Raw genomic sequence first — 24,757 nt, 5'->3', positions numbered from 1 at the left:
CTTGGGAGGCCCTCTTCAGCCTACCCCAAAAGCTTTGTTCATTGAATCATTTGGCAAGTATTTACTGAATACCTACTGTGAGCCAGGTGTGTGTCTAGGCACAGGGGATACAGCTACGAACAAAACGACAATCCCCAGCCTCTTGGAGTTGACAGTCTAAGGCTGCACTGTCCAGAATGGTAGCTATGAGCCCTTGCAATATGGCTGGTCCCAACTGAGATGTGCTGAAGTATAAACTACACAGTAGATTTAGCGCGCACACACAAATGTTAAATATCTCAATAATTTAAAAGTGTTGATTACATGATTACATGTTGAAGTGATAATGTTTGGGATACATTGGGTTAAATTAAATGTTAATTTCACTTGTTTGTAGCTCTTTTAAAATGTAGCTGCTTGAATAAATAGAATTACATGTGTAGCTTGCATTGTATCTCTATTGGACAATGCTGTTGTAAGGGGAGGGAGAAGACTATGGACAATTAACACAATAAATAGGTATATTATATGATGTGTTAGGAACTGATCATTTCTATGGAAAAATAAAGATCAGAGTAAGGGAGTGTATTAGTTTCCCATTGCTGCTATAACAAATTATTATAGACTTAGTGGCTTAAAATAACAAATTTATTCTCTTGCAGTTCTGAAGGCCAGAAGTTCAAAATAGATCTTAAGTATCTAAAATCTTAAAAAGTGAAGGTTCCTGGAAAAAATCCATTCCTTGTCTTTTGCCGCTGCCAGAGGGTGCCTGCATTCTTTGGCTCCTGGCCATCACTCCGACCTCTGCTTGCATCATCACATCTCTTCCTCTGACTCTGACCCTCCTGCCTCCCTCTCATAAGGACCCTTGTGATTACATTGGGCCCACCGGAATCCAGATCACCCCTCCATCTTAAGATCCTTAATTTAATCACATCTGTAAAGTCCCTTTTACCATATAAGTTAACAAATTCACAGATTCTGGGGACTAGGAAGTGGACATTGTGTGTGTGTGGGGAGAGTGGGGTGGCATTATTCTGGCTACCCCGGGGAGAAGTTACAGTTTTCTACAGGGATGCCCGGGAGAGCCCCACTGAGACTTGACATCTGCCATGTGGATGTTAGGGAAAGGCATTCCAGGAAGCAGGATCAGCCTGTGCAAAGGCCCCGGGGTAGACCCACTTTTTCTTCGTGAGACCTCTTCCTCCTTGCTGCCTCGAAACCACAGGGCCGGAAGTTGGTGCTGTCCCAGGTGCCTCTGCAACTTGCTTGAGGAACAGAAAGGTTTGAGACCCCTAATTCGTCATTGGTCTCTCGGCACAGTCTCTATTGCCCATGGTTCCTCAAAAGGCAGGTCGGCCTGTGGGGAGAGGCAGGGGTCTGGGTCAGAAAGGCAACAAGGCCAGCCCTCCCCTCTACCTCGGTCTGACGGATGGTCACCTGGGCTCCGGTGCGGTCCTGTCCATGCAGCGTCCGCCTGCGGTGCCACTGGCGCAGGGAGGCACGGGCCTCGGAGCTGAGCCCCTGGGGCGCGCGTCCAGCCTCGGGCTGGTAGTGGGCAATGTGGTGCAGCGCCCCAAACCACGTGGTCAGGTAGTATCCGGCTGGAGAAAGACAGAGAGGTCGGCGCAGCTCCACTGAAGGCCCCTGCAGTTTTCCCGCCTGCTGTTCGGGGCGCCCCACTGTTGGGTCCTGACGTTCTGGGGATGCAGGCTCACCTTCTCCCAGTAGCTCTTCCGGATCCAAGAGCTCCATAAGAAACTCCACGTCCAGCTGTGTCTCCCCAATGTCGGGACTCCAGATCAGCTCCTCAGTCAGCGCCGGCAGGAAGGCGTCGGCCCCCAGGGGCTCTGGGGGAGCCAAGGACAGGGTCTGAGATGAATGGGTCGTGCAGGCACCTTCCGTCCCATCTCCAGGACCGCGAGTGCTGGCTGCGCCTCCACCTTCTTGGGTGTGCAAACGCCTCTTCCCGGACCCCCAAGCCCGCATAGACGCCTCCCCTAGAGCGTGCCACTCTCGCCCCTCGTCTGCGCGCAGGCGCCTACCTGGCCCCTGCAACCCTCAAAACCGGTCTACTCCTCCTCTACCTTGGTTTTCGCCGGAAGCCAGGCCCGCGTAGACGTCATTGCACACCGCCAGTAGCAGCGCCACCTTGCGGCGTGGGGCGCAGGCGGCGTGGAGGTGCGCAAGACGCGCGTGGATGCGGCTCCGCAGGGCCGGACCCTGTCCCTCGGGCCCCGCCCCCTGAGCTCCGGAAGGCCCCGCCCCAGCCCGCAGGGCTATTTGTCGCCGTCGCAGTCGCCGCAGCTCCGGAGCGCGGAGTGTGCGGAGTCGCATCCACAGAGCGGGCTTCAGCGGTGCCAGTACCGCCCGGCACAAGGCCGCCTCCACTGCGGGGCCTGTGAGGGGTGGGCGGGTGAGGGGGGGCCCACCGGCCTGACGCTCGCGCACCCGCTCTCTCCATAGACCCACCCTAGCCGACCGCCCCTCCTCCCTAGCTTCTGGCCCCGCAAGTTTAGACATGGGTGTGGGATCGCGGCTGTCACACCTGTGTGAGATGGAGTGATGGTGAACAGAATAGGTGTTACTCTGTCGAAAAGGGCGTGTGAGTGGAAAAAGAAACACGTGTGCACAGGATGGAAAGGAAGAAGTTGGGTGTGGACACATACGTAGGGCCAAGAGATGACAGACGTGAACCTGTAGGTTCAGGGAGTGGCCATAAGTTCCCTCCCATTCCTCCTCGTTACCAAGATCCTCGTCCTTCTGGGGTACCCCGGGCCCCCTGCTCCCAACGACAGCCCTGACATCCGGGTCCTTCGCTAAGTGATCCTGGAGGTCAGTAAGGAGGTGCCGCACATCTTGAAGCAGCTCTGTGGCGGGGTCCCCAGGCCTGTGGGGGCCCCCAGCATCTGAAGTGAGGCGTGCCCGAAGACCTCGGAGCTGCCTGGCCACGTAGCTGCTCCGGGCCCTGGCCAGCACCCGGACATGACGAGTGAGCACATCCTCAGGCCCTTCCTCTTCATCTTTATAGTTGCCATCCTCCTCCTCCTCCTCCACCAGGCTGGCCAGAGCTGGCCCAGGATGGTGTACTTCTGGGCTGAGAGGGCCTTCTACCCAGGAGACCCGGTGAGGGGCGGGGTGCCTGGGGGCTGGATGTGAGGAGAGGGTTGGGTCCCCCAGAACAGCAGCAGCAGCTCCAGCGACTCGGGGGCCCAGGGCCCTGCCCAGCTCACCTGCACCCTGTTTCTCCGCGGTCTCTGAAGGTGTCTCTGGAGGGGTCTGCTCCACGCCCCACCCTCTATGGGCCTCTAGGTAGAGCTGGTTCACCACGGAAAGCACCCTCCCTGAGGTGTTGAGTTGGACATTGCCAATCTGCAGAGGATCTGGGGGCCAGCAGAAGTGAGGTGTCTCACATGTCCAAGGGGCCAGCCCTGGGTCCTTCAGGGCACCAAGAAACCTAATTCCCAGCCTCCTTACTGGAAGAGCTGTGGCTTGGCCGGCCCCACTCATCCTCACTCAGGTCCGGGAGTCAAGCCCCGCCCCCCAGCTCCCTCAGACCCCCTCCCTACCCTCTCTCCAACCTAATAGTCTGGTCCCCCAAGCGCCATCCTCCTGGACCCAGTAGGTGGAAAGTTGGCCTTTCCCTCCCTTAGAGAGCCATGACTCACCTGTGTGTTGTTCCCCAGGCCCTAGAGTGGGAGGGGGCAAGAGCAGCGTTCTGGGCAAAACATCCCTGAGAAGAGACAAGGAGATGCAATGTGGGTGGGGTGTCTTAGGGAAGGATCCCCTTTAGCCCTTTTGACGGGTAACCTGTACCTGCTGGCTGATAGGAAGGCCAGGAGGTGGGGCAGGTCCGGCATGCAGAGGTTGGAGGATTCTAGAGACATACCTGGGGGTGGGGGGGCAAGGAGGGATGAGTTAGGAAACTTGAGGGGTGACAGCCTCCTCTTCCCTGGGACTCTCTCTTCCCCAGTCCTGAATCTCCTAAGAACCTTCAGAACAGGAAAATTTCCACCCTTCGGAGTCCCCATCTTTTTCTGTGTCTTTATGCTTGCATCCTACTTATTCTGCCAAATATTCATTCATTAGACAAGTATTTATTGAGCACCCGTTCATTCTCAGATACCGAGGATACAGTTGACAAAAGGCAGACACCTTCACTGCCTTCCTATAGCTTACCTTTTAGCAGAGGGAAACAGAAAACAAATGAGTAGAAAAATAAAGGTAAGTGTATATTGTATTGAATGCCATGAACAAAATGGAGAGATTGAAAATGACCAGCTCTACCTTAACTGGTGGTCAAGGAAGATTACATTTCCACAGAAGCTGAAGGGTGGAGACTAAACTAATCGTACAAGGAAGAGCATCCATTCAGGGTGAACAAATGCAAAGGCCCTGAGGCTGGGACTCATCGAGTGCGCTCAAGGAACAGAGAAGAGAACAGTGTGAATGAGGGGCGGCAGATGAAGGGGTGGGCAGGTTGGCTAATACAACATTTTATAAGCCATGATGAGGAGTTTAAGTTTGTATGTAAGCAAGCTGCATATCCTTTGCGGGGTTTGAGGCAGGAATGTATAACGTCCGACTGATGTTTGAAAATAACCGCTCTGGCTGCCATGCTCGGAATGGATTGCAGGAGGGGAAGAGTACAAGCAGGGAGACCAGAGAGGAGGCTACTGAAATTGTCTGGGTAAGAGGCGATGGTGGCTCAAATTAGGGCAATGGAGGCAGAGCGGATGGGGAACGTTTGGAAGATATTTTGGAAGTAAAGCTGACCATTCTTGATGATAACTTTGCTGCTGACTGGAAACTTGGGGGCAATCTCCTCACCTCCGGGAAGCTTCCGGATCTTGTAGGTATTGACTTCCCCCGGTGAAGGTCCTGTCCTCAACATCAGGACCTCGCTGGAGTCATGTCCTGTGACCAGGAAACTCTAGGGGGTGGAGACAAATGTCAGCATGAAGAGGATTTGTGCAGATGTGTTACTTTTGCCTGCCCAGCATCCACTCCCCATATTTTGGGTTCCACACCCCAAATTTAATGAAACCCACTTCCTTCTTTCAGTCCATGCGGATAAGACTGATTTCCCCCAAGTCCTAGAGGTGGGTCCATGACCTGACCTAGCCAACGGGATGACAGTGCTCTATGATTGGTTCAGAGATGGACATGTGACCCAAGGTCAGCCAATGGGACTCTTCCACAGGATTTTTGCCGGAGCTCTTTGAGAAGAGGCCTCTTTTGACATTGGGGTTCTCACGGGGTGAGATGTGGTGCTGAGCTGGGGACAGCCATCTCTGCCACCACAAGGAAAGAGCCCCACACCCATCTGGAGGAGGAAGCTGTGGTAGACTCATTAGTTGTATTATTCACATCTATGACTTGTTCTTTGCAAAACTAGCTTTGTTCAGGGCATTAATATGCGCAGCCATAGAAGATGGATAATCATCGATGCGGGCAGAACTTCCTATCTCTGGCTGTATAATTCCCAGGTGAGCTTAAAAAAAAAAAATTGCTACCTCGGCCCTATCCATATATTCTGAATCAAATGTGAAGGCTTTTGCTGGTAAAAGAAACAGATGAAACTAGTGCCTCCTTTCTTCCCTTCCTCCTGCCTGGAGTACATATGTGTGCCACTGGGCAACCATGATGGAAGTCCAAGAGAATTGCAGAGACGCTGGCCTCGATGTCACCCAAGCTGTTGAACTAGAGCCGCAGCTGCCTTTCTGGTTATTTTAGAAAGATAAATGCCTATTTGTTTAAACTACTATAGCATGAATGTTTGTTATTTATAGTCCAAAACATTCAGAATTCCTCACAGTTTAAAGCAAAGCCAAGAAATAAGATGAAGAGAAATTTATAAGTTGTCTGATGCTCAGGATCCAGGCATTCCTGAAATTACTTTTACTTCTGAGTTTTTCAGTCATTTGAATCAGTAAGTAGCCTTTTTGCTTTGGCCTGTTTGTGCTCTTTGTCACTAACAACCAGCAGAGTCTTTGACTAATCTAGGATGTCATGGGAAGGTGGGAACGAGTCCCCAGCTGTGAGTACTCACCCCCGGTGGCCACAGCTCCAGAAGGGCTTCTGCACCCTGGGCATCCAGCTCTGGGATTTGCCACACCCCCCATGTCCTCCGCAGGCGAAGGAGTGGCTCTGGGGCCGCCAGAACCCCGAAGCAGGTCTCGCCTGCTCCATTTTCCTGTGATAGGACCAGTCTGGGACGGGCAGGGTCCCAGAGACCAAGAATCAGAGGTGGGCATTGAGGTGGAGTTGAAGGTACAGGGAGAGCAAGCCCAGGGGTGAAGGATCAGAGATGAAGTTCAAGGTCCTGAGGGGGCAGGCATTGGATGGAAGGGGCTTCTGAATCCAGGGATAGGAGAGGGAGACCCCAGCCCCAATAGTCCTCACCTTTCCTCATTGGTGGGGTCTGCTGTGGCCTTGCCCTCTTGCTGGGCCATCCTCAGGATGTGGGAGGCCAGCAAGCCATGGTCTGGCCTCTGGCAGGGAGGAAGATAAGACTCAAAGCTGCTCCAATTCAGAGATAATATTCAAAATATTGACAACCAATAAGGCAGAGACCCTGACCAATCAGAACGGACCCAAGGCTCCTTGTCGCGCCAGGTGCGAATTCTCTCGTTGCTAGATGATGGGGAGATCTGGGAATGCCAGGAGGGAGGTTATTGTGTCTTGGGGTGGGGGACGAGAGACTCAAAATGACAGGTATTCGTCAAATGGCAGGAAAATATTTCCGATTTTAACATCGGTGCAGCCATATGAATGTGGACCAGCTGAGTAACGAGACTCGTCAAAACCCAGGGCCTGGAAAAGAGCTTGGCCCATAGTAGGCTCCACAAATGAGACAAATGTTACACTACATCCCTCTTCCTCCCTTCTCAGACCACAGAGGGTCCCTCAAATATTTCCCAATATTTTATTATGAAAATTTCCAAACATTTAGAAAAATGGAAAAAATCTTACAGGGAACATCCGTATACCTACTACCTAGATTCTGCCATTATTTTACTCATCGCTTTATCTCGCAGCTGTCCCTCTACATCTGCCCATCGGACCCCGTTAGGCAGGTCCCGGATCCTACAGTGGGTTGCCAGTCAAGGTGGGCATTCTTGACTAGTTTCCCTGTAGTGCTCCCAGGAGTGGGAAACCTGGGCCCATGCATCCACGTATCCCACGGATATTTACTGAGTACGGGCCCAGGATTAGGCGCCGGTGCCCTGGGGAAAGGGTGATGGGCAGAACAGGCCCTGCTCTCAGGGGCGTCCCTTCTTGGGGTGGGTAGAGGAGGAGGATGATAAACAGCTAACCAGACCAGTCAGCCTGCTGCCCAGAAGCTCAGGGTCTTAGGAAGGGAGGACCAAGCGCAGGTGCCTGTTCAGGGGAGAGTGGGCAGGAGGGGTGGGGAAGCAGGCAGGTGCTCACCTGGGTCCCATGAAGGGGAGGAGGAGGGTGGCGCTGGGCAGGGCGGTTTTGGGCAGCTGCCTGATACCAAAGGTACAGGGAGAGTGGGTGACGATGGCAGCTGCTGGGTCCCTAGGGGCCCCTACCTGTTCTCTGAGGGCAGGCCTGGAGGAACAGGAAGTGAAAGTGTTCCTCACAGAGAGGAAGCTGAGCAGGCCAGGGGAAGAGGCGGAGCTGGGGGTATCTGAAGTCAACCTTCCTCTCTTTCCCAGGGCTCGGGCCTCAGGTGACAGGGCTTTGGAGGAAGGGACCCCGGCAGACTGGAAGCCCAGGGATAAGAGCCATGAGGCTCCCATCCACCCCAGAGTCCCCTCTTGCACCCCTTGCTGGATCTCACGAGAGCCTGGAGATGTTCTGGTTTCCTTGGTGGCTGGAGATCACCCCCACCCCAGTGCTTCCCTGTACACCCACAGAAAGGAACAGCCAGGCCAGACGCTGATTGTTAGCTTTTGTTTTTAATTTGTCTCCAAAAGCAACATCATGTACCCACCATCGCATGAGAAGCTGGTCCTGAGCGAAGCTGTCCCACACCCACTTTGGGAGTTGGAGGCAGAGAGGTGAGAGGCCTTCAGGCTCAGACTCCCGCGAGCGAGTTATGTTTGGAGGGCCCCCACCCCCAGCCAGGGTAGGTTAGGTTTTGTCTACTTAGTTACAGGCCCCTGAGAGTAGTAGTGTGTGGGGATCCTGGGGACTCTGTCCTGAGACAGTTAGAAATTTGGAGGCCCCTGGCCCTGGGAGCAGTTAGAGATTAGGGGAGGTTGATCCTTGCCCCGGCGGTGGTTAGAGGCTCTAAGCTGTTAGAGATGGGCTGCCCGAGCCTCAGCCCTCAGTAGATTTTAGAAGTTTGCTGGGGTTGGGAGGGCTGGAACCCCAGTTTGAGGAGGGAGCGGTTATGGGATTGAGGGAATGCTCTGAGCTCCCACACAAGAGCTGCAAGTTAAGGGGAGCCAGGGCTGCTTGGGGCTCATGTGTCCTAAAGGAGCTGGCATCCTGCCTGGAGAAGCAGCTGTCACTTGGGTTTCTCCCCCTCCGTGGTCCTGGCCTCCTCCTTGGCAGGAGGTGGGGACTTCCTGGGGGAAGCTGCAGTGGTGGGGTTGGGGCTTCCGGACCCCGACTGAGCGTCTATGCTGGCATGCTCCTTCCGGACCAGGTCCTCCAGCTCCTTCTACAGGGGACAAAGTTCCCAGGGGTCAGAGGTCACCATACCTCATGGGGTCAGAGGAACATGGGACAGGCATCCAGGGACTGGGCTCAGGATGGGCTGGGGTGGTCCAGGCTCCTCACCTTCCATCCGAGGAGGTCGGCAAGGGCCAGACAACCCTGGTCACAGTCACCCAGCCAGGCCACGTCCCTGCGGGCAGGTGAGAGAGTCCAGGCGTGTCCAGGCTTGTCCCGGGCGCTTGACAACTCTGCCCTGTCCATGTACCATTATGCCCTCCCTCCCCTCTTGGACCTGTCCCCTGTAGGCCCCAGCCCACACAGCAGACTCAGGCCTCACCTGTAGGCCTTCTTGGAATCGAAGTCCATGCCTCCTCCGAGGCCCATCATCATTCCTAGGAAGGGGTCAGTCTGCAGGAAGCAGGGGGAGGGAGCTAGGAGCACAGACCCTTGAGCCAGGTGGCCTGGGTTTGTACCCCAGCTCTGTGACTTTGCTCAAGTGAGCGGGCCTCTCTGAACCTCAGTCTCCTTGTCTGTAGAGTGGGGGTGATCAATAAACCCACTCCTAGGGTGGTACTGTCAGTGCATTGGTACAGGGAGTGTGCTTACAACAGTGTCTGGCACATGGTATGCTATTGCCCCTTGGAAGAAACATCGCCCCCCAGGAGGGAGCCCGTGCTTGAGGGTGAGGCCACCTGGGGGAGGGGGCGAGCTGAGAGGTAGCAGGTGGCTCTGATGTCAGCGCTGAAGGCCTGGGCTCCAGCTAGCCCTGATTCTTCAGTCCCAGGAAGAACAACATCCCAGTACTGGCTTAAGTCGCTCTGAGTTGGGGTTCTATCATCTGCTCAAAAGGATCCTGACCCAGAGGCCTGTGGAATCTTAGAGTCAGGGCAGCCTGGAAGTTGACCGACTCTTCTAGATTCTGGAATCCCTGGTCCTGAGCTGAGGGGTCTGAACTATTGGGTTCCCTAGAGACCTGTCTCTTCCTAGGAAGCCAGTGGGAGGAAATGGGGACCCACGTGAGGAGGAGGTGGGGAAGAACGGGGGGATGTGATAAGAGCTGACTCACCTGGCCAGTCTTTTCCTTGTTGATGAGCAGACGAGGAGTAGAGAGGGGTGCCCTGGGGGGATGGTGAGCTGAGTGGCGAGGACCCGTCCTGGCCCCCCCAGCACCCACCCCGCCTCGTCCCCGCCCCTAACCTACTTGCCGATGAGGGATGCAAAGGGCTGCACCTGCAGGGAGGTGCCCATGATGATGAGCAGGTCCACCTTCAGGAAGTCCTATGAAGGGGGAGAGGCCATGAGGGCCCCAGGACCCTCCTCTGAGGCTGGGCCGCAGTCCCCTGCCCTCTACTACATGCCCACCCGAAGCTAGTTGGGGAAGTGACCCACCCCAGGGCAGGACCCAGGCTGTCCCCACATGGGCTGAGTGCAGGCTGATGCTGGGGACACTTACTGACTGCATGCAGGAGAAGAAACGCGCTGGGAGGTTCTCACCAAAGAACACAACATCTGAGGTGGAGACAGACGAACAGACAGACAACACAGGACAGAAAGGGACAGTGAACAGGGAGGCAGACACGGAATCGGAGGCAAGGACAGCTGGAGCAGAAGGCAGACCCGAGGGCTGGGCAGGGCGTGGGGCAGCGGGGGACAGGCCAGGGCTACAGGACCCTCTCCGTGGAGAGGAGGTGATCAGAGGCGGGATGGGTGGCGTGTGACCTTCTTGGGAAGGGGTTGGGGGTTCCCAGTCTGGCCCCAGGCTCACCAGGCTTCACCACGCTCTGACACTTCTCACACTTGGGGGTCACCTCGGAGAAGATCTTCTCTGGGCATGGAGAAGGGGGCGGAGGGGAAGAGGGGAGAGGCTGGGGGCTGCGGGCTGCAGCCTGCCCTGCTGCCTCCCCATGCTCTTTCCTTCGGTGTCAACACAAACATGCCTCAGTCACCAAGGAACCTTCTGGGGTGTCTGCCCTGCCCAGGAAGGACCCCTCTTCTCAGAGAACTGTCCCCACCTACCCCCATGCCCCAGGAGTCTAAGGGTGGCTCCTGGTATCAGTCTATAGCTACTAAAGGAAAGAATAAACAAATGAGCAGACTTATCGCCAACAGGGACCACTGCACTCCCCAACACCCCACTCCCCGGGGACTGGACTCAGGGGGTCTTTGAGGGCGGCCCTATTTCATCCTGGGCCAGAGATGCCTGGTGGCCTCAGGCCAGGTGGCTGAGAGAAGGAAGAATACGCAGATGATCCTGGGATGGGTACAAATCCTTAGGTCCACCTGCTTCCCACACTTGGGTTCTGTGACTGGCCCCCCACCCCTGACTCACACGCACAATCCTTATGACAATCATGCTCCTTAAGGAAATCTGAACGCATTCTGTCACTTGCAACACACAGACTCATTCATTCACTCATTCATTCCTTCAACAAACATTCACAGAGCACTGTTTTAATGCCTGTCGTTTACTTTAAAACATTTCTGCACTGATGGCTTGCTATTTTGGGGGTGCTGCAGGGGATACCGCTGTGAGTGACCATAATGGGGTAATGTTAATTGTAACTACTCCCAGCTGCACGCGGCTGGCTATTCAGGACCCGTCACCCCAGGGGCGGTCAGCTGGCGTGGCATCAGAAAGGCCACACTCCAGAGGCCCTACCACAAGTGCTGTCCTTGTCTGCCATGGACACCGGAGGCTTTGTGAAGTCAGCATAAAGAATGTCAGAAACGGGTTTCCATGGGTGAAATAAGTGACTTCTTAATCAGCACAATGGATGTCAGAAATAGGCTCTTGTTGGCATTCAAGAAACGTGGACTGGCTGGATTTTTTGTTCTTTTTATAGACACTCTGCCCTTACATGAACGAGGACTATGACTTTAGCAGGCCCCTAGGGGCGGCCCCAGCTTCACCCCCAGCCGGGCCTGTGTTCGGCTTCACACACCATCGATTCTGCTTGCCTGAATCCAATGGGCTAACTGAATTGTGGTGCCATCCAACATGGCCGTCTTTTTAAATTTAAATTAATAAAAATGAAATAACATTTAGAATTCAGTTCCTCAGTCCTACTAGCCACATTTCAAGTGTGGCGGAGTAGCCACACATCGCCAGCAGCTGCCATGTTGGACAATGCAGAAATGGAAGATTTATTTCCCTCACCTCGGAAAGTTCTATTGGACAGTTCTGCTCTTGTTAAAATTTCGTTTCGTTTTCCTTGATGAGCACCTTACGTAAGACGGGGTCAGCGCCCCTCAAAGGACAAAGAGCTAGGGTCTCATGACCTCATGGAACAGGCTGTGCGACTGCTTGGGGGCCTCTCTGCTAACACGTGTCTGTGTGTGCGTGGAGCTCGTGTCCACTATAACCTGTCTGTGAGGTGGCGTTGGGAGCACGGAACCCCGTTTCTGCCTCAAGCCTTTGGGGGCTGCCGTTATCTACTGAGAAGAGCCATGGAGCTGTGTGGTGCCCACAGGCCAGTGACCCTATTCCTGGCGCTGACGAGCGGACGGTGGGCGGGAGGCCTGCCCGGCCGGTGCCCTCCGGGCCCTCACCTTTCATCCAGCTCAGCGCGTACTCCTGTCGGCAGAGGGGGCTGACGCAGTGCGACGTGTAGAAGGTGCCGTGGGCCTCCACCAGGTCTTCGGGCTCCAGCCCCGCCACTCGCTCCAGAGTGTCTATGTTCTGGAAGGAGGGCGGAGGGCAGAGGGCAGGGAGTGAACCACAGCCCTCGGGGGATGAGGTGAGGAGGGAAAGGTAAGGGGCAGGGTGTGTCCAAAACCTCTTCCCTCTGACCGTGCCACCGAAAGGGTAAAAGCTGTGGACACATCCAGGCGGGGGCCCAAACCCAAACAGCCATGAGCCAGGCCGATGGCCACCACGAGCCCTCTTGGCGTTTTTCTACAAATTCAGGCCACTTTGCTTCCATTTTTCAGAAAACTTGTTTGTTAGAACCACACACTTCAGTGCCACCTGCCAGAAATCTGCTGAAATAAATGTACAAATCTAGTTTCCATTGTAAACAATGCCCCTCAGAGAGGGGTCTTTGTGCAGCACCCAACCTCCACGGCCGTGTGTGGTGGGGGGACTATTTGGTTTTAATCACGCAGTTTTCCTATTTAGCAGCTGAGTTTCTTACTGAGGTCAGCTTCATAGATGGCAAATTAACTTGTATTCTTTTAAGACACAGATACTTTCGCAATTGACAAAACAAGATTATTCTTTTCCACAAAGATACTTGTGCTCTCTCTTTTTCCCTCGAAACAAACAGCCCCTCTGGAGTAGCTTTTGTTTGCCCATGAGGCAGGTGGTGACGGAGGACACTAGCAGATGTCACAGAGAGATGGCCTGTCACATGTGGCCCACGGCTGAACCGACAAGTTTTCCATGAATGATCGGAAGGGTTCCTTCTCAACAGCCTCAACCGCCCTCTCTGCTCCTTGCCAGCAATCAGCTCATACCCAAAACATGCAGACAAGTCACTGTTCCCAGACCCTCTGAAGCTTTTCCTCTTCCCGCTCTACCAGAAATCCTAGTTTTCCCTTTGTTACTTGATTCAGTCTACTGACTGACTCCCTCACGCGTGAGTAAGCAGTGCGCGTGCAAATAACTCAATAGCATTTAGAAGAACTGCCTAAATGACTGTGTTATTCTTTGATGCCACGTTTAATCAAGAAACCGCAAGCAAACAAAAACCATGAGGCTGACCTGTATGTACTGATATGAAATGATCTCTCCAAGATGTTACAAGGCACAAAAGCACAAAGGCAGTGTGTATAGGATGTGAAAAAACACCTATGACTTTGTGTATCTGCCTAAGTATAGAACATCTTCGAAGGACATGCACAAAGGAGCCAACAGTAGTGGCTTGTAGGAAGGGAGCTGGGAGCTGGGTGCTACGGCCCAGGGAAGTATTGGACTCAAGGACAAGCACTGAACATGTGGTGATATGCAGGAACTGCCATTTGTCCCCGGTGCCTGGCAGGAAACAGGCCACGGGGTGGAGGCGGCCCCGGGCAGGGGTGGGCAGTGGCCACTCAGCTCCAGCCACAGCTCTGCCCAGGAAAGCCAGCTAGGGTGCATGCAGCCAGCTCTTCCCAATTTTCAGGAGGAGGCTGAAGTCTGATTTTCATCTGAAATCTCCTCATTGTTAAACCTTGGTTCCCTTTTTATTTCCAAACATCGCATCCCTGATTGACACATCGCCGACTGCAGCTTTTTGAAAAAATGAAGCTGCTGTGTGGCTGCGGATATGGAAGGGTCTTCCAAGACAAGGGGTCAGGTGAAAGAAAGCCAAGCCCAAACCCTACGCGCAGTATAAACCCCATATATATATATTTAAAAGAATGTTTTGCTGAGATCATAGTGATTTGAGTGAACAGGACAACTGTTTTCATGTTTGAATGGATACTTATGTATCGAGATAAAAATAGCATCATACATCACTTCAGAAGTGCTGCATTGTCACAATTCAGAAAAGAGTGAAGACAATGTGTTCCAAAAAACTGGGTCAATGACTCAAAAAGTGGCTGAGGTCGAGGAAGGTGACAGGTTTGAAAAAAATGGTTTCACAAAATGTGAGAGTGGAAAGATTTTTTCCACCTTTGTCTATTTTAGGTAATATGCCATTTTGAATATTACATGTAGTTAAATTCCATGCATTAAATATTGTAAGTGTGTGTGTGTGGGGGATGCCTCACAGGATGCTCTGACCCCAGAATGGATTTGTATTGGCTCTCAGGTAAAAATAGAGGGCAGTTGGTGTGCTTTGTGGTCAAGGGCAGGGGATTTTGCCTCCTGTCAGAGCTGGGAAGTGAGCCCGCTGAGCAGCCCTGGCTTCTCATTCTAGGACCTGTGATCTCATCCTGTCTGATAATTTTAAACTCCAGCTCAAGTCCAGACTCTTACATCCAAATGCCTGTCCACATCTCCACGTGGGTGTCTGACGAGCATCTCTACCTCGACATGCCTCAAAGCAAACGCCTCCTCTGCCCCGCCCCCCAGCTGAGAGCTGTCCAGTCCTTGATTCCTCGCCCTCATGAATCATTTCACACTGAATCCATCAGCAAGGCCTGTTGGCTCCACCTTCAAAACTGATACATAACCCGCCCACCTCTCCCTCTCCGCGGCCCCCACCTGGCCCGGCCTCCATCCTCTCCTGCCTGGACCATCACAGCAGCTTCCCCTGCGGTCTCTGTAACCCCCTCCCCACTGCCCCCACGATCTGTCCCTACATGCAGCCAGACAGAGACCCGGGTCAGGCCATGTCCCTACCCTGCTCAGAGCCCTCCTGTGGCACCGTGTCACTCAAGATAAAGGACAAAGCCCTTCCTGTGGCTCCTGAGGCCCTACACGGCCTGCTCCTGTCACCGCTCTGACTCGCCTCCTCCGTTCTCTCATACCACGTCCTACTCGCTTGATCAGACCTAGGTTTTTGAACGTGCCAAATACAGTCTCCACTCAGGACCTCTGCACTGGCTGTTCCCTCTGCCTGGGTGCCCTCCCCCAGATAATCCCACAGCTCCCCACCTCCTCTCCTCCAGGTCTTAGTCTAAATGTCCCCGTCTCAGGGAGCCTTGTTTGCAACATATGCTACCTGCCCTCCAAAACACACACACACACACACACACACACACACACACCCACTTCTGATTCCCCTTTCCTGCTTAATCCTGCCCCACAGAACTCTCACCATCTGCCACACGAGATAAGCTACTTATCCACCTTGTCCACCGTCACTCTCCCCACATCAAACTGTCAGCCCCAGGAGGGCAGGGCAGTCTGCTCTGTTTGCTGCCAGCAGTGCCTGGCATTGAGTTGACACTCAGTAAATATGTGTGACAGAAGTTGACAAACAGGGATGCCAGCAGGGCCGTGGTGAGGAGTCCATGAAATCATGCTCAGAGGGAACTCGGTTTCAGGTAAGCCGTTTGTATCATGTCTGAGTCACGTCCCGTGGATAAAACTGACTCTCTGGGAAGAAAGGTCAGATTTATCCTGAGCGAGGGCTCTTTCTAGAAGGAGGTAACTAACAGTCCCCTCCACCATCACACCATGGTCCCTAGGCAAGAGCACTTGCCCCTTTGAGAAATCTGGACCGAAAAATAATTCATCCTGCCCCTGGTGGCAGCTTCCGAGGCTGCAGGTTCCATGCTGCCAAGTGTAGGAAGGAAATATTAGAACACCTAGTTATATGCATGTGTTCTCTATTTTATAATTTGGGGTTCTGAGGTATGATTTATAGCATGCATGATATCATTGTATAGTACAATATGTCATTTCAATCAGTATTCATAAAACAAAGAGGCACAAGCATTTTTTCCTGTTACGGTGAGAGATCCCAGAAGTCCTGCTGACTGGTCTAGGAGCCAGCGAGGTGAGCCGCCCTTGCCTGAGTACCCCCGGGAGGCCCTGGGCTCAGTGCCCGACATGCACGAGCCGTGGCTCACTCGAGGCCTTTGTGCAAATTATAAACAGGTGCCTCTTCCTTAGGATACCACATCCACCAGTTAGGACATTGTCACAGTGCATGGATTTGGTTAGATCAAGTCACTTTGGTGCCATCTGCCAGAAAACCCTATGATGCAAATGATGTCCCCTCCCCTCAGATATGAGGTCCTCTCTCAGTACACATGGGACGGTCCCGACTGGGGTTCACTGCCACGTCACCACAGATCCGAGAGCGCAAAGCTGTTCTAGCCTCTGCTTTATAGCAGGGGAAACTGAGGCCGAGAGAGGAAATGACTCAGTGCAGGTCACATGACAAAGAAGCAGTGGCTGGAGCTCTCAGCGCTGAGGCCGCCCTCTTCCTCCCAGGACACCCGCATCCCACTTACCTGCGTGTAGCAGCGCAGAAGCAGCCCCTTCTCCTTCAACAGGCGGATGAAGTAGTGACAGAGGGTTGGCTGCAGGGAGCAATCATGACAACGCTGATAACAGCAGAGAAGACGTCCCGCATCGCCACAGGCGGGGACTGGTCTAGGCGCTATGCCTGTTTTACATCATGGTATCATCATCACACTGACCCCGTGAGGCAGAGACTGTCATTATCCCCATTTCACAGATGTGGAAACTGAGGCACGGGGAAGCTGATCGTCTCGCCAAAGCCGCATGGCTGGCAAGCTGCAGAGCTGGGATTCGTACAAAAGCAGCCTAGATCCAGAGTCTGGGCTCTTCCATGTATCGTAAACTCATTTAAGCCTCGCGACAACCCTTTTCATGTACTTTCAGCTTCATTTTACAGATGAGAAAACTGAGGCTCAAGATCGCAAGAGCGGGAAATGAGGGACCGAGAGCTGGACCCAGGCAGTCTGGGTCCAGAGCCCATGTACTGAATGACTACATGATATTTGTCCAAAGGGCCCTTCCCATGCCTGCTGTCCCTTGGCCTTTTCTATCCCCCCTGCAAAGACGAGCTCACCTTGAATTGCCCAGGATAGAGTTCCTTGGCGAGGGCAAAGAAGGGCTCCGGATGTTTCTGTGAGAGAAAGAGCGGAGGGCAGGTGGGCATCCAGATGCCCCAGGTGAGATGGGAACAGGTGGCCCCATCCTTCCCACATCATGACAGACATTCCTTCATTCCTTCCTGGGGGAGTACATACCTTGAAGTAGCCGATCTCGAAAATGGCCTCCGGGTAGGGAAGATGGTACTTCTGCAGGTTGGCATAGAGGCCAGTGGATGGGGAGCGGAAGTCAGGGATGCCCGCAGCTGGGGGAGGAGGGGCAGGGAGCAATCCATCAGGGACCTGGGCCTCATCTATATCATAGTGGCTCCCAAGTGAGGGCCCAGACATGGCTCCTCCTCGCCCCTGGAAGGGGCTCCCCCAAACCTGGGATGGGCGACTGGGGGAGGGAGCACTTACATGTGGAGATTCCAGCTCCTACCAAACAGATGACCCTGCGACCTGCAGGAGAAGAGTGTATGCGTCACGTGACATGCTTTGCTTGGCCCCAAAAGATACTACCCATCACAGCCCCTGAGACTATTTACTTGGTGCCAGGCCCTGGGGCAAACATTTCAGATGCATGAATGGTCCCCCCAACCATCTTGGGTGGGTGGTGTGAACATCCCTGTTTTACAGATGAGGAAATCGAGGCTCAGAGAGGGGAAAGAGTCACACAGTCGACTGCTGGAAAAGCCAGCGCGGGGACAAAGGATCTACGGTTTGAAATTACACCAACTTAAGAATTGAGAAAAGATCACAGAGAGGTTTCTCCCCCTAACCAGATCTTGACAAAAAGCATAAGAGCTTAGTGAGGAGGTGGGGGCGGGGGTCCCCCAGAAGAGCTACGGGTTATTGGAAAACTCCCTGGCAGCACCTCACCTTGCAAGCACCACCTTGGGTGACCATCTATTTCTAGCATGTTATGCACATTCCGTCCTCACATTCCTTTCCTCCATAATCACACACATCAGCCACCAGAAGTTTGGTAATTTTCAGGTGAAGAACAAAGATTGGCCGCACTCAGCCCACACCCAGTGAACAGGACAGCGGGTGCGGGCTTCAGGCCCGGGCTCTCCTGCTCACCAGCAGGAGGCCTTAGTTCATTCAGATCACCACTCCTGGCTTCAGCTTCCTGGTCTGTAAAAGGGGCATAATTACCTCGCAGGGCTGTTGAGAGAATGAACTCATTCATGTAAAGCTTAGATCTGTGCCTAGCAGCCGACCCTAGAACAAGCCGGGGGTTAATCCACCTACAACTTCTGACTCCCCAAACTTAACTACTAACGGCCTACTGTTGACCAGAAGCCTTACTAATGACATAAACAGTGAATTAACACACACTTTGTATGCTATATGTATTATATACTGTTTTGTCACAATAAAGTAAGCTGCAGAAAAGAAACTATTAAGAAAATCATAAGGAAGAGAAAATACATTTACGGTATTTATCGGAAAAAATCTGCGTGTAAGAGGACCCGTATGGTTCCAACCTGTGTTGTTTAAGGGTCAACTGTACACGTGTCTATTCTTCTTTGAGTCAATTGTACTAGACTTGAGACCATGATTCATACACCTGTAAGCACTTTGTTCCCTCATTTTTACCAGCTTCCAGAAAAGAGGATGGGAAGATGTGGCGGGGTCAAATCATTTCACGAGCACATCAGGCCATGCAGAAATAGCCCAGTTGCCTCTTCAGCTGCTGGCTGGCAGGTGACCTTGCCACACAGTACCCTGGCATCTGCCTGTTAGCTGATGGACAGACGCAAGTGAGGCCCTGTGAACCAGGCGCCTCTGGGGTGTCCTATCCAAGGAGGACAAGGGTGTCAGAGACGGCAGCCTGCTTCAGCCTCAGCCCTCTGCTTCCTCTCGGGGCTGCCATCGGACCAGGCCTGGCTGGACCCGGGGCGGGGTGTATCGTGGAGAGAGAGTCTGTGTGCTCTGGATTCAGGGGCCCTGGTGTTGAGTCCTGACTCTGCCTCTAACCAACTGTGTGACCCTGCCCCAAGTCACAGCCTCTCTGTGCCTGTTTCCTCCTCTGTCCAGATCACTCCTGTAATGACCTCACAGGTATAATGTGAAGATCAAATGAGAGGAGGCCTGTCAAATGCTTAGCCCAGTGCCTGACAAACAGTAAAGGCTAAATTAACTTATTATGTATTATTATCCCCTCATAGGCACCCCCATAAGCCAATTATCCAGAAACCCAGGCGCAGGAGGACAGAAGGAACAAAAGCTTTGCAGCCACTGCCTGCGTTCTCTGAGGCCAGCCGGAGCCAGAAGCGGACTGCAGACAGCTGCATGGCCTGCCCAGGAGAGGGAGGCCTGAGGGGCGGGGTGGGGGTGAAGTGGGCGTGGGGGGTCTGGCTGCTTGAGGAGGACAGGGAAAGCGGAGAAGAAGTCCTCAACAAAGGGCTGTTCAGGACACTCAGAGGGGCCATTGTTGTAGCTGAGGACTGCCAAGGGCTTTGGTTTCTCAGACTCCGGTGACCTCAACTCGAGGCAGGAAATATAAATTACACAGTGACCTAGTAAAGGGGCGCCTACACATCACCCTTGTGAGAGGCTTCCTGTAATAATCACAGGGAACACTTGCACAGCTCTTGTGATGTTCCAGGTCCTGTCCCAGGCATTTACATCTCTATTAACTTTTTAAACCCCTACTAACTCTATGAGGCAAATGCTATGAAACAGGCCTGGCCAATCAGAGCACAGAATTAATCTGCAATGGAGATGTGACTCAAGTCTGGCCAATCAGACATGGTGATTGGTTTGGGGTCAAAGAGTGACCCAGCCTGGGCCAGCTGGAGCCAGTCTCTGCTCCTGGGCTTGAACCACTGGGAGAAAGATGCTCCCTTCAGTGAGAGCTGCTAGGCTGGTGGAATTTGCATGCGGAGCTGCCAGGAGCTACGGGGGGGTGGGGGTGGGATTAACAATTATTCTTGACAACATGGAAGCCCCTGGATCCAGCTATGCTTATGCTGGATTTTAGTTAAAGGGGCAACACATCCCTTTTTTGGCATAAACCAGTTTGAGTTGGGTTTCTTGTTACTTGCAAACAAAAGGTGTGAATGGTTCAAGTGGCTGGGGCTGAGAAGTCACTTGGGGCCCGGAGGAGGAAAGCGGCCCGATGCAGGGATGACTTACAGCGCTCACTCAGCATGAAGCGGGCGACCCCTTCCAGGGTTAGGTCGTCCAGCAGACGCTCCTTCTGGGTGCCCAGGCCCAGCGTTTGGGAGAAGAAATTCCGCAGAAAGTCCACTGGCCAAAAGGAAAGCAGCTGCTGGGCGGGCATTCAGCAGGGGAGGCCCTGAGGGCCTCTGCCCCAGTCCAGGGACCCCCTGTCTAGGCACTAGCACTGAACCCATTATTCCCTGTCTTGAATGTCACCCCTGGAGGTAAGAGGTATCACCCAGACCCGGGCCCTAAACCACCCTCCCCACTCAACGCTCCCAGGATCAGACTCTCGAGGAAGATACTTACTCTCTGCTTCTCCGCCAGCCGCTCCTCCCTCAGTGTCTGAATCTGAGTCCTGGAAGGGGTGGGGGGTGGCCAGCCCCAAGAAGGGTTAGGGAGTGGGGGGTGGGGGTGACAACACAGTTTTGGAAAAAGGCTCTAGATGGGAGGTGGGGCAGAGGAAGTGAAGGACAGTGGAGGGACAGCTCTGGGGGCTGGTGGGTGGTGGGCTCTGGACAGGCTGCCTACAGGGACCTGGCCTGCTCTTCCCAAGGAGCATAATCTCGTGTGAGTGACTCTGGTTTTCTGAGCCTGGGTGCTCCTCCTCCTGGAGACCAGCTCAGAGGGCACCCCTCAGGGGGCTACTGAGAGATGAAATGAGTTAAACTCTGCGAGGTGCTCCGAACAGCACCTAGAGGGGGAAGTGCTCAGGGAGTGCTGGCTACTGCCATTTCACATGCCATGTCCACATCCTCCACTTGTATTTCTTCTTGTCCCCTGTAGCATGGACCTGCCACCCCTTCCTGGCGCCCCTGCAGCCCTCCTCACTAAAGTCACTGCGTAATGATGAAACAACGCCAATGAAGACACCCAGGTCCTCGCCCGGTAGCTGGAACCCCCAGATACTGCCTTCCGACCTCAACTCCTCCCATTGGCCAGGCTCCCAAACTGCAGGTCTGGGGACTCTGTCCAGAGCCCTCCCTGCTCTCCCTCCTCACCTTCCCTCGGCTAGCTGCCTCATCCATGCCAATGGCCTTGGCCCAGTCGCTGATGATGCCACCTCTCTGGCCCCAGACCCAGGATTCCCATGACCTCCTAGATGCTCTCCCCTAAGGGACCCCAGGCCCCTCACTCCCACTGTGTCCCAACCTGGCCTGAGCATCTCCCCCATCCTGCTCCCCATCCCGTCTCAGTGTGGCCGCCATCTCCCAGTCTGCCAGACGCGTCCCACCTCCCTCCCCTGTCCTCCCACCATGATTTGTCCCCTCCCCAGGGCTCCACTTGGTCCAGCCTGTCCTCTTCTCCAGGGGCTATCAGCCTCAGCCTCCACCTCCCAACTACTCCGCTGTCCTCCACGTGGTGGCCTGTCAGGCCCTCCTATGCCCCTCCACTTCACAGGCCCTTCCTTTTGGCATCTCCAGCCTATTCATCAATCACGAACATCTACAGGGTCCACATGAGGTCAGCTCCACCAATACAGGGGTTTTCTGTGTTCACCACTGGATGTCCAGCACCCAGAATAGGGTCTGGCACCTGGCAGGAGCTCCAGAACTATCCACCACTGAACGAATGAATAGCTGCTGTGTGTTAGGCCAGGGCTGGGCCCTGCAACAGATCTCGTAGAAACACAGTTCTGACCGACTCACTATCCTGCTTTAAACCCTTCCAACAATCCCTCTTCCCCATCACTCACTATCTTGTTTCAAGTCTTTTTGAATAGGAACCTCCCTTCCAAATGTATTTAAAAATTTGTATTGCATTTTAGATTGCCTAAGCTTTGCAAAAAGTCTGTTAGACAATGTATAACTTGGGGCACCTGCTTCGTAATCCCTCCCCTAAGCCCTGTCAAGATAACCATTATTATTAACACTACAATGGTAATTAATCCAGTTTTTCTCTGCATATAAAATCCATTATTTTTCTAGAAATGGCTCATGCCATAGTACAATGTTGCATCTTGCATCTTCCGCAGAACACGATATTATAGACCCACCTCGTTCGTTTAAGAAGCTGCACAGTGTTATGTTGTAAGGAGGCCTCATAGTTCATTTAACTTATCTATTGACAGCCACTTGGGTTGTGTCCAGTTTTGCCCCATTATGGACAATGCTGCAATTTACATCCTCGAATCTCTCTGGAACCAAGGATCCTTTTTAACGTTAACTCTTTTTCTCTGACAGTGGTCCTGCTTTGCAAAATGGGCGAGGGAGAAGCCTGGTCCTGAGAGAAAGCTCTCGTACCCTCTGCCCTGCACCTGTGAGGTGCTGTAATCACGGCTTCTGCATTACCTACATAGGAACAGTGCTCTCGTGGCTGTGTGTTGGGGGCGGGGGCGTGGGGAGCGGCGTTCTTTCAGGCCACAGACAGTGAAGCTCTGTGGAAAGACTTGAAGGCCCTGACTAGCCCGTGGGAGCAACTTGGCCTAAGCGGGAGCTGGAAGTGCTGCGGGGACCTTCAGGACTCTGGAAGGCAGCCTGTCTACCCCTCCTCGAAATATCTGGAAGGCAGTGTGCCGGGTGCTATGGGTTGCAAACCCTTCCCGCTCTTCTAGCCGAGGGACAGAGGACAGTATGCTTAACAACTCTGCCTCAAATTCCTCATCTGTAAAATGACCGCAGTAGGCCTTGACCTCAGCAGGAATGCTAGGAAGATGAAATGAGATGTGGCCCACAAAGCACTAAGCAGAGCGGCCAGCTGAAGTAAGTACTCAATAAATGCTAACCATGCATGTAATCAGCTGACCACCCCCGGCCTACTGAACACATCATGCTCTTCCATGCTCCCAGGCCTTTGCACTAGCTGTACCCTCTGCATGGGACACCATTTCTCACTGTGCCTAAGAAAATTCTAAGTTACTCAGCACATACTACAATGTGTCTGTACCTCAATCTGACTCTTAGACCAGTCTGGATTCCTCCAGGAGATGTACTGGCTAAAATCGTTGGGCTCTCACAGTGCCCTGGGCTACTTTCATAATCACCCTGTAGGGTCATTTTCTAGTCATCTGTCTATGAAATCCATAAGTTCAAGGACCAGATCGGATGCCTGTCTCTTCCGGGACCAGCATAAAGGAGGTTCAAGAAGGGATTGCGGGGTGGGGTGGGGGGCAATGAGAGAGGAAAGTTCGGGAGGGCAGGCCTAGGGTTGAGGCTGCACACCCTTCTCTGACAGTCCCAGAATCCACCATTCCCCAGGAGGCTGAACTGGGAGGTGGGATGAAGGACTGGGGCAGTGAGCCAAGGGCCCTGGGTTAACATTTCCCTCTGTCCCCTCCCCCCTGGGGAGTGGGGTGTGGGAACCAGTCCACTCTCTCCTTCCCTCCACCCTTCCCCCATCTCACCTGAGCCTCCTGCACCTTCCCTGCCTGGGTCTCCAGAGGGTCAGAGGCTGGGGGAGGAGGGGGAGCAGATGTGGTTACAGTGGGGGGAATGGTTAAGGGGTTATGAACTTCAAAGCATGGGGTGGGGGGTAAGAAGACGCACCAACCTAGTTACAACAGGGTAGGGGGTGTGGCAAAAATAGAGTAAAGAGAGGGGAGGGATGGGGAAGAGAAGACTGGAGAGTGCTGGGAAGAGCGGTGGTCGGTGAGGGACAAAGGGGATGGGGAAGGGAAGGTTTAGGAGAAAGAGAAAAGATACAGGGCATTGAGGAAGCCTTAGGAGGAGTTAGGAAGGACATTGTGAGTGTGTACTGAAGGGTAATATTTACAAGCAGAGGTAAGTTTGGAAAGGAAGAGAAAAGAGATACTCGGACAGGAGGTGGGTGTTGGAGAGGAGATGCGGTGGGCATGGTATGTTTAGGAGAGACACAGAAACTAGAGGGACGAGATAAGCAGGGACACCAGGGGTCCCCTAGCATCCAACAGTTCCCCCTAACAACCAGGTACCCTTAGCAACCGGGACCGCGGCAATCTAAGTCCTTAGCAACGGGGGTCCTTGGCAACCCAGGTTCGAGAAACACGCGATCATTAGTAACTCGGGAGACATAGCAAACGAACCCTTAAAACCTCGCGACCCAGAAACCCACAAACCTAGCAATACGGGTCACTTAGCAACGGCCCCCCGAACCTCACTCTTCCCCATGCAGCCCCTACGTCCGGACTCACCACACCCGCCCTCGGGCCCCGGGGCCTGCAGCCCTCAGCCAGGCCCCGGCGCGGCCCGATCCTCCCACCGAGGCCCCGACTCACGGTCCGGCTCGGCCATGGGCGCGGGGCGGGGGCCCTCAGGGCTGTCACCGACGGGGCTGTCACCGACGGCTCTGTCCCGTGACGGCACCGGAAACAGGAGGGGCAGAGATAGGCAGAGAACTACAACTCCCAGCTGTCTTTGCGGCCGCACACACGCTTTCGCACACCCCCGCGCGGGCCCCTTTTAGGTAAGGAAAGCAGGCGAGAGCCGGACTACGAATCCCGAAATGCCCAGCGCTGGAAGCCATGTTGGTAAAGGGCGCCCGGAAAATGTGAGAACGGGCAGAGAGCTGAAGCCCATCTGAATACTATGATTGGTCACGGTGTGATAGGGGGCGGGGA

The 24,757-nt window shown here is 53.8% G+C and overlaps 2 protein-coding genes across 8 annotated transcripts; both read right to left on the bottom strand.

Annotated features, from left to right (window-relative positions):
* Window positions 1-609: 609 nt before the first annotated feature.
* On the bottom strand, window positions 610-8,442 carry RINL (Ras and Rab interactor like). 6 transcript variants are annotated; one of them, XM_039854666.1, is made up of 12 exons: window positions 7,414-8,442; window positions 6,385-6,501; window positions 6,032-6,191; window positions 4,810-4,912; window positions 3,796-3,868; window positions 3,648-3,712; window positions 3,213-3,362; window positions 2,727-3,128; window positions 2,067-2,378; window positions 1,698-1,829; window positions 1,420-1,583; window positions 610-1,339 (listed from the first exon to the last, which is right to left on the bottom strand). In XM_039854666.1, exons 1-12 carry the CDS (start codon window positions 7,746-7,748, stop codon window positions 1,283-1,285), a joined length of 2,070 nt encoding a protein of 689 aa, XP_039710600.1. In that variant the 5' UTR covers window positions 7,749-8,442; the 3' UTR covers window positions 610-1,282. The 6 variants fall into 6 exon arrangements, with proteins under 6 accessions (XP_039710600.1, XP_039710609.1, XP_039710617.1 ...); XM_039854675.1 differs by having other exon boundaries at window positions 3,213-3,323; XM_039854683.1 differs by having other exon boundaries at window positions 6,385-6,473; window positions 7,539-8,442.
* On the bottom strand, window positions 8,430-24,566 carry SIRT2 (sirtuin 2). 2 transcript variants are annotated; one of them, XM_039854720.1, is made up of 16 exons: window positions 24,416-24,566; window positions 23,567-23,613; window positions 20,533-20,581; window positions 20,197-20,310; window positions 17,470-17,511; window positions 17,209-17,315; window positions 17,028-17,084; window positions 16,444-16,512; window positions 12,163-12,292; window positions 10,379-10,438; window positions 10,067-10,122; window positions 9,815-9,891; window positions 9,680-9,731; window positions 8,951-9,021; window positions 8,737-8,803; window positions 8,430-8,617 (listed from the first exon to the last, which is right to left on the bottom strand). In XM_039854720.1, the coding sequence occupies exons 1-16, from the start codon at window positions 24,429-24,431 to the stop codon at window positions 8,462-8,464; spliced, it is 1,170 nt and encodes a 389-aa protein (XP_039710654.1). In that variant the 5' UTR covers window positions 24,432-24,566; the 3' UTR covers window positions 8,430-8,461. The 2 variants fall into 2 exon arrangements, with proteins under 2 accessions (XP_039710654.1, XP_039710665.1); XM_039854731.1 differs by lacking the exons at window positions 20,197-20,310; window positions 20,533-20,581; window positions 23,567-23,613 and having other exon boundaries at window positions 8,462-8,617; window positions 24,416-24,532.
* Window positions 24,567-24,757: the final 191 nt, after the last annotated feature.

The sequence above is a fragment of the Pteropus medius genome, unplaced genomic scaffold (assembly GCF_902729225.1).
Source record: "Pteropus medius unplaced genomic scaffold, Ma_sr-lr_union100, whole genome shotgun sequence".
In the NCBI taxonomy this organism is placed as follows: domain Eukaryota; kingdom Metazoa; phylum Chordata; class Mammalia; order Chiroptera; family Pteropodidae; genus Pteropus; species Pteropus medius.
The sequence above is the reverse complement of the archived record's forward strand: the minus strand, read 5'-3'. Positions and strand labels throughout refer to the sequence as shown.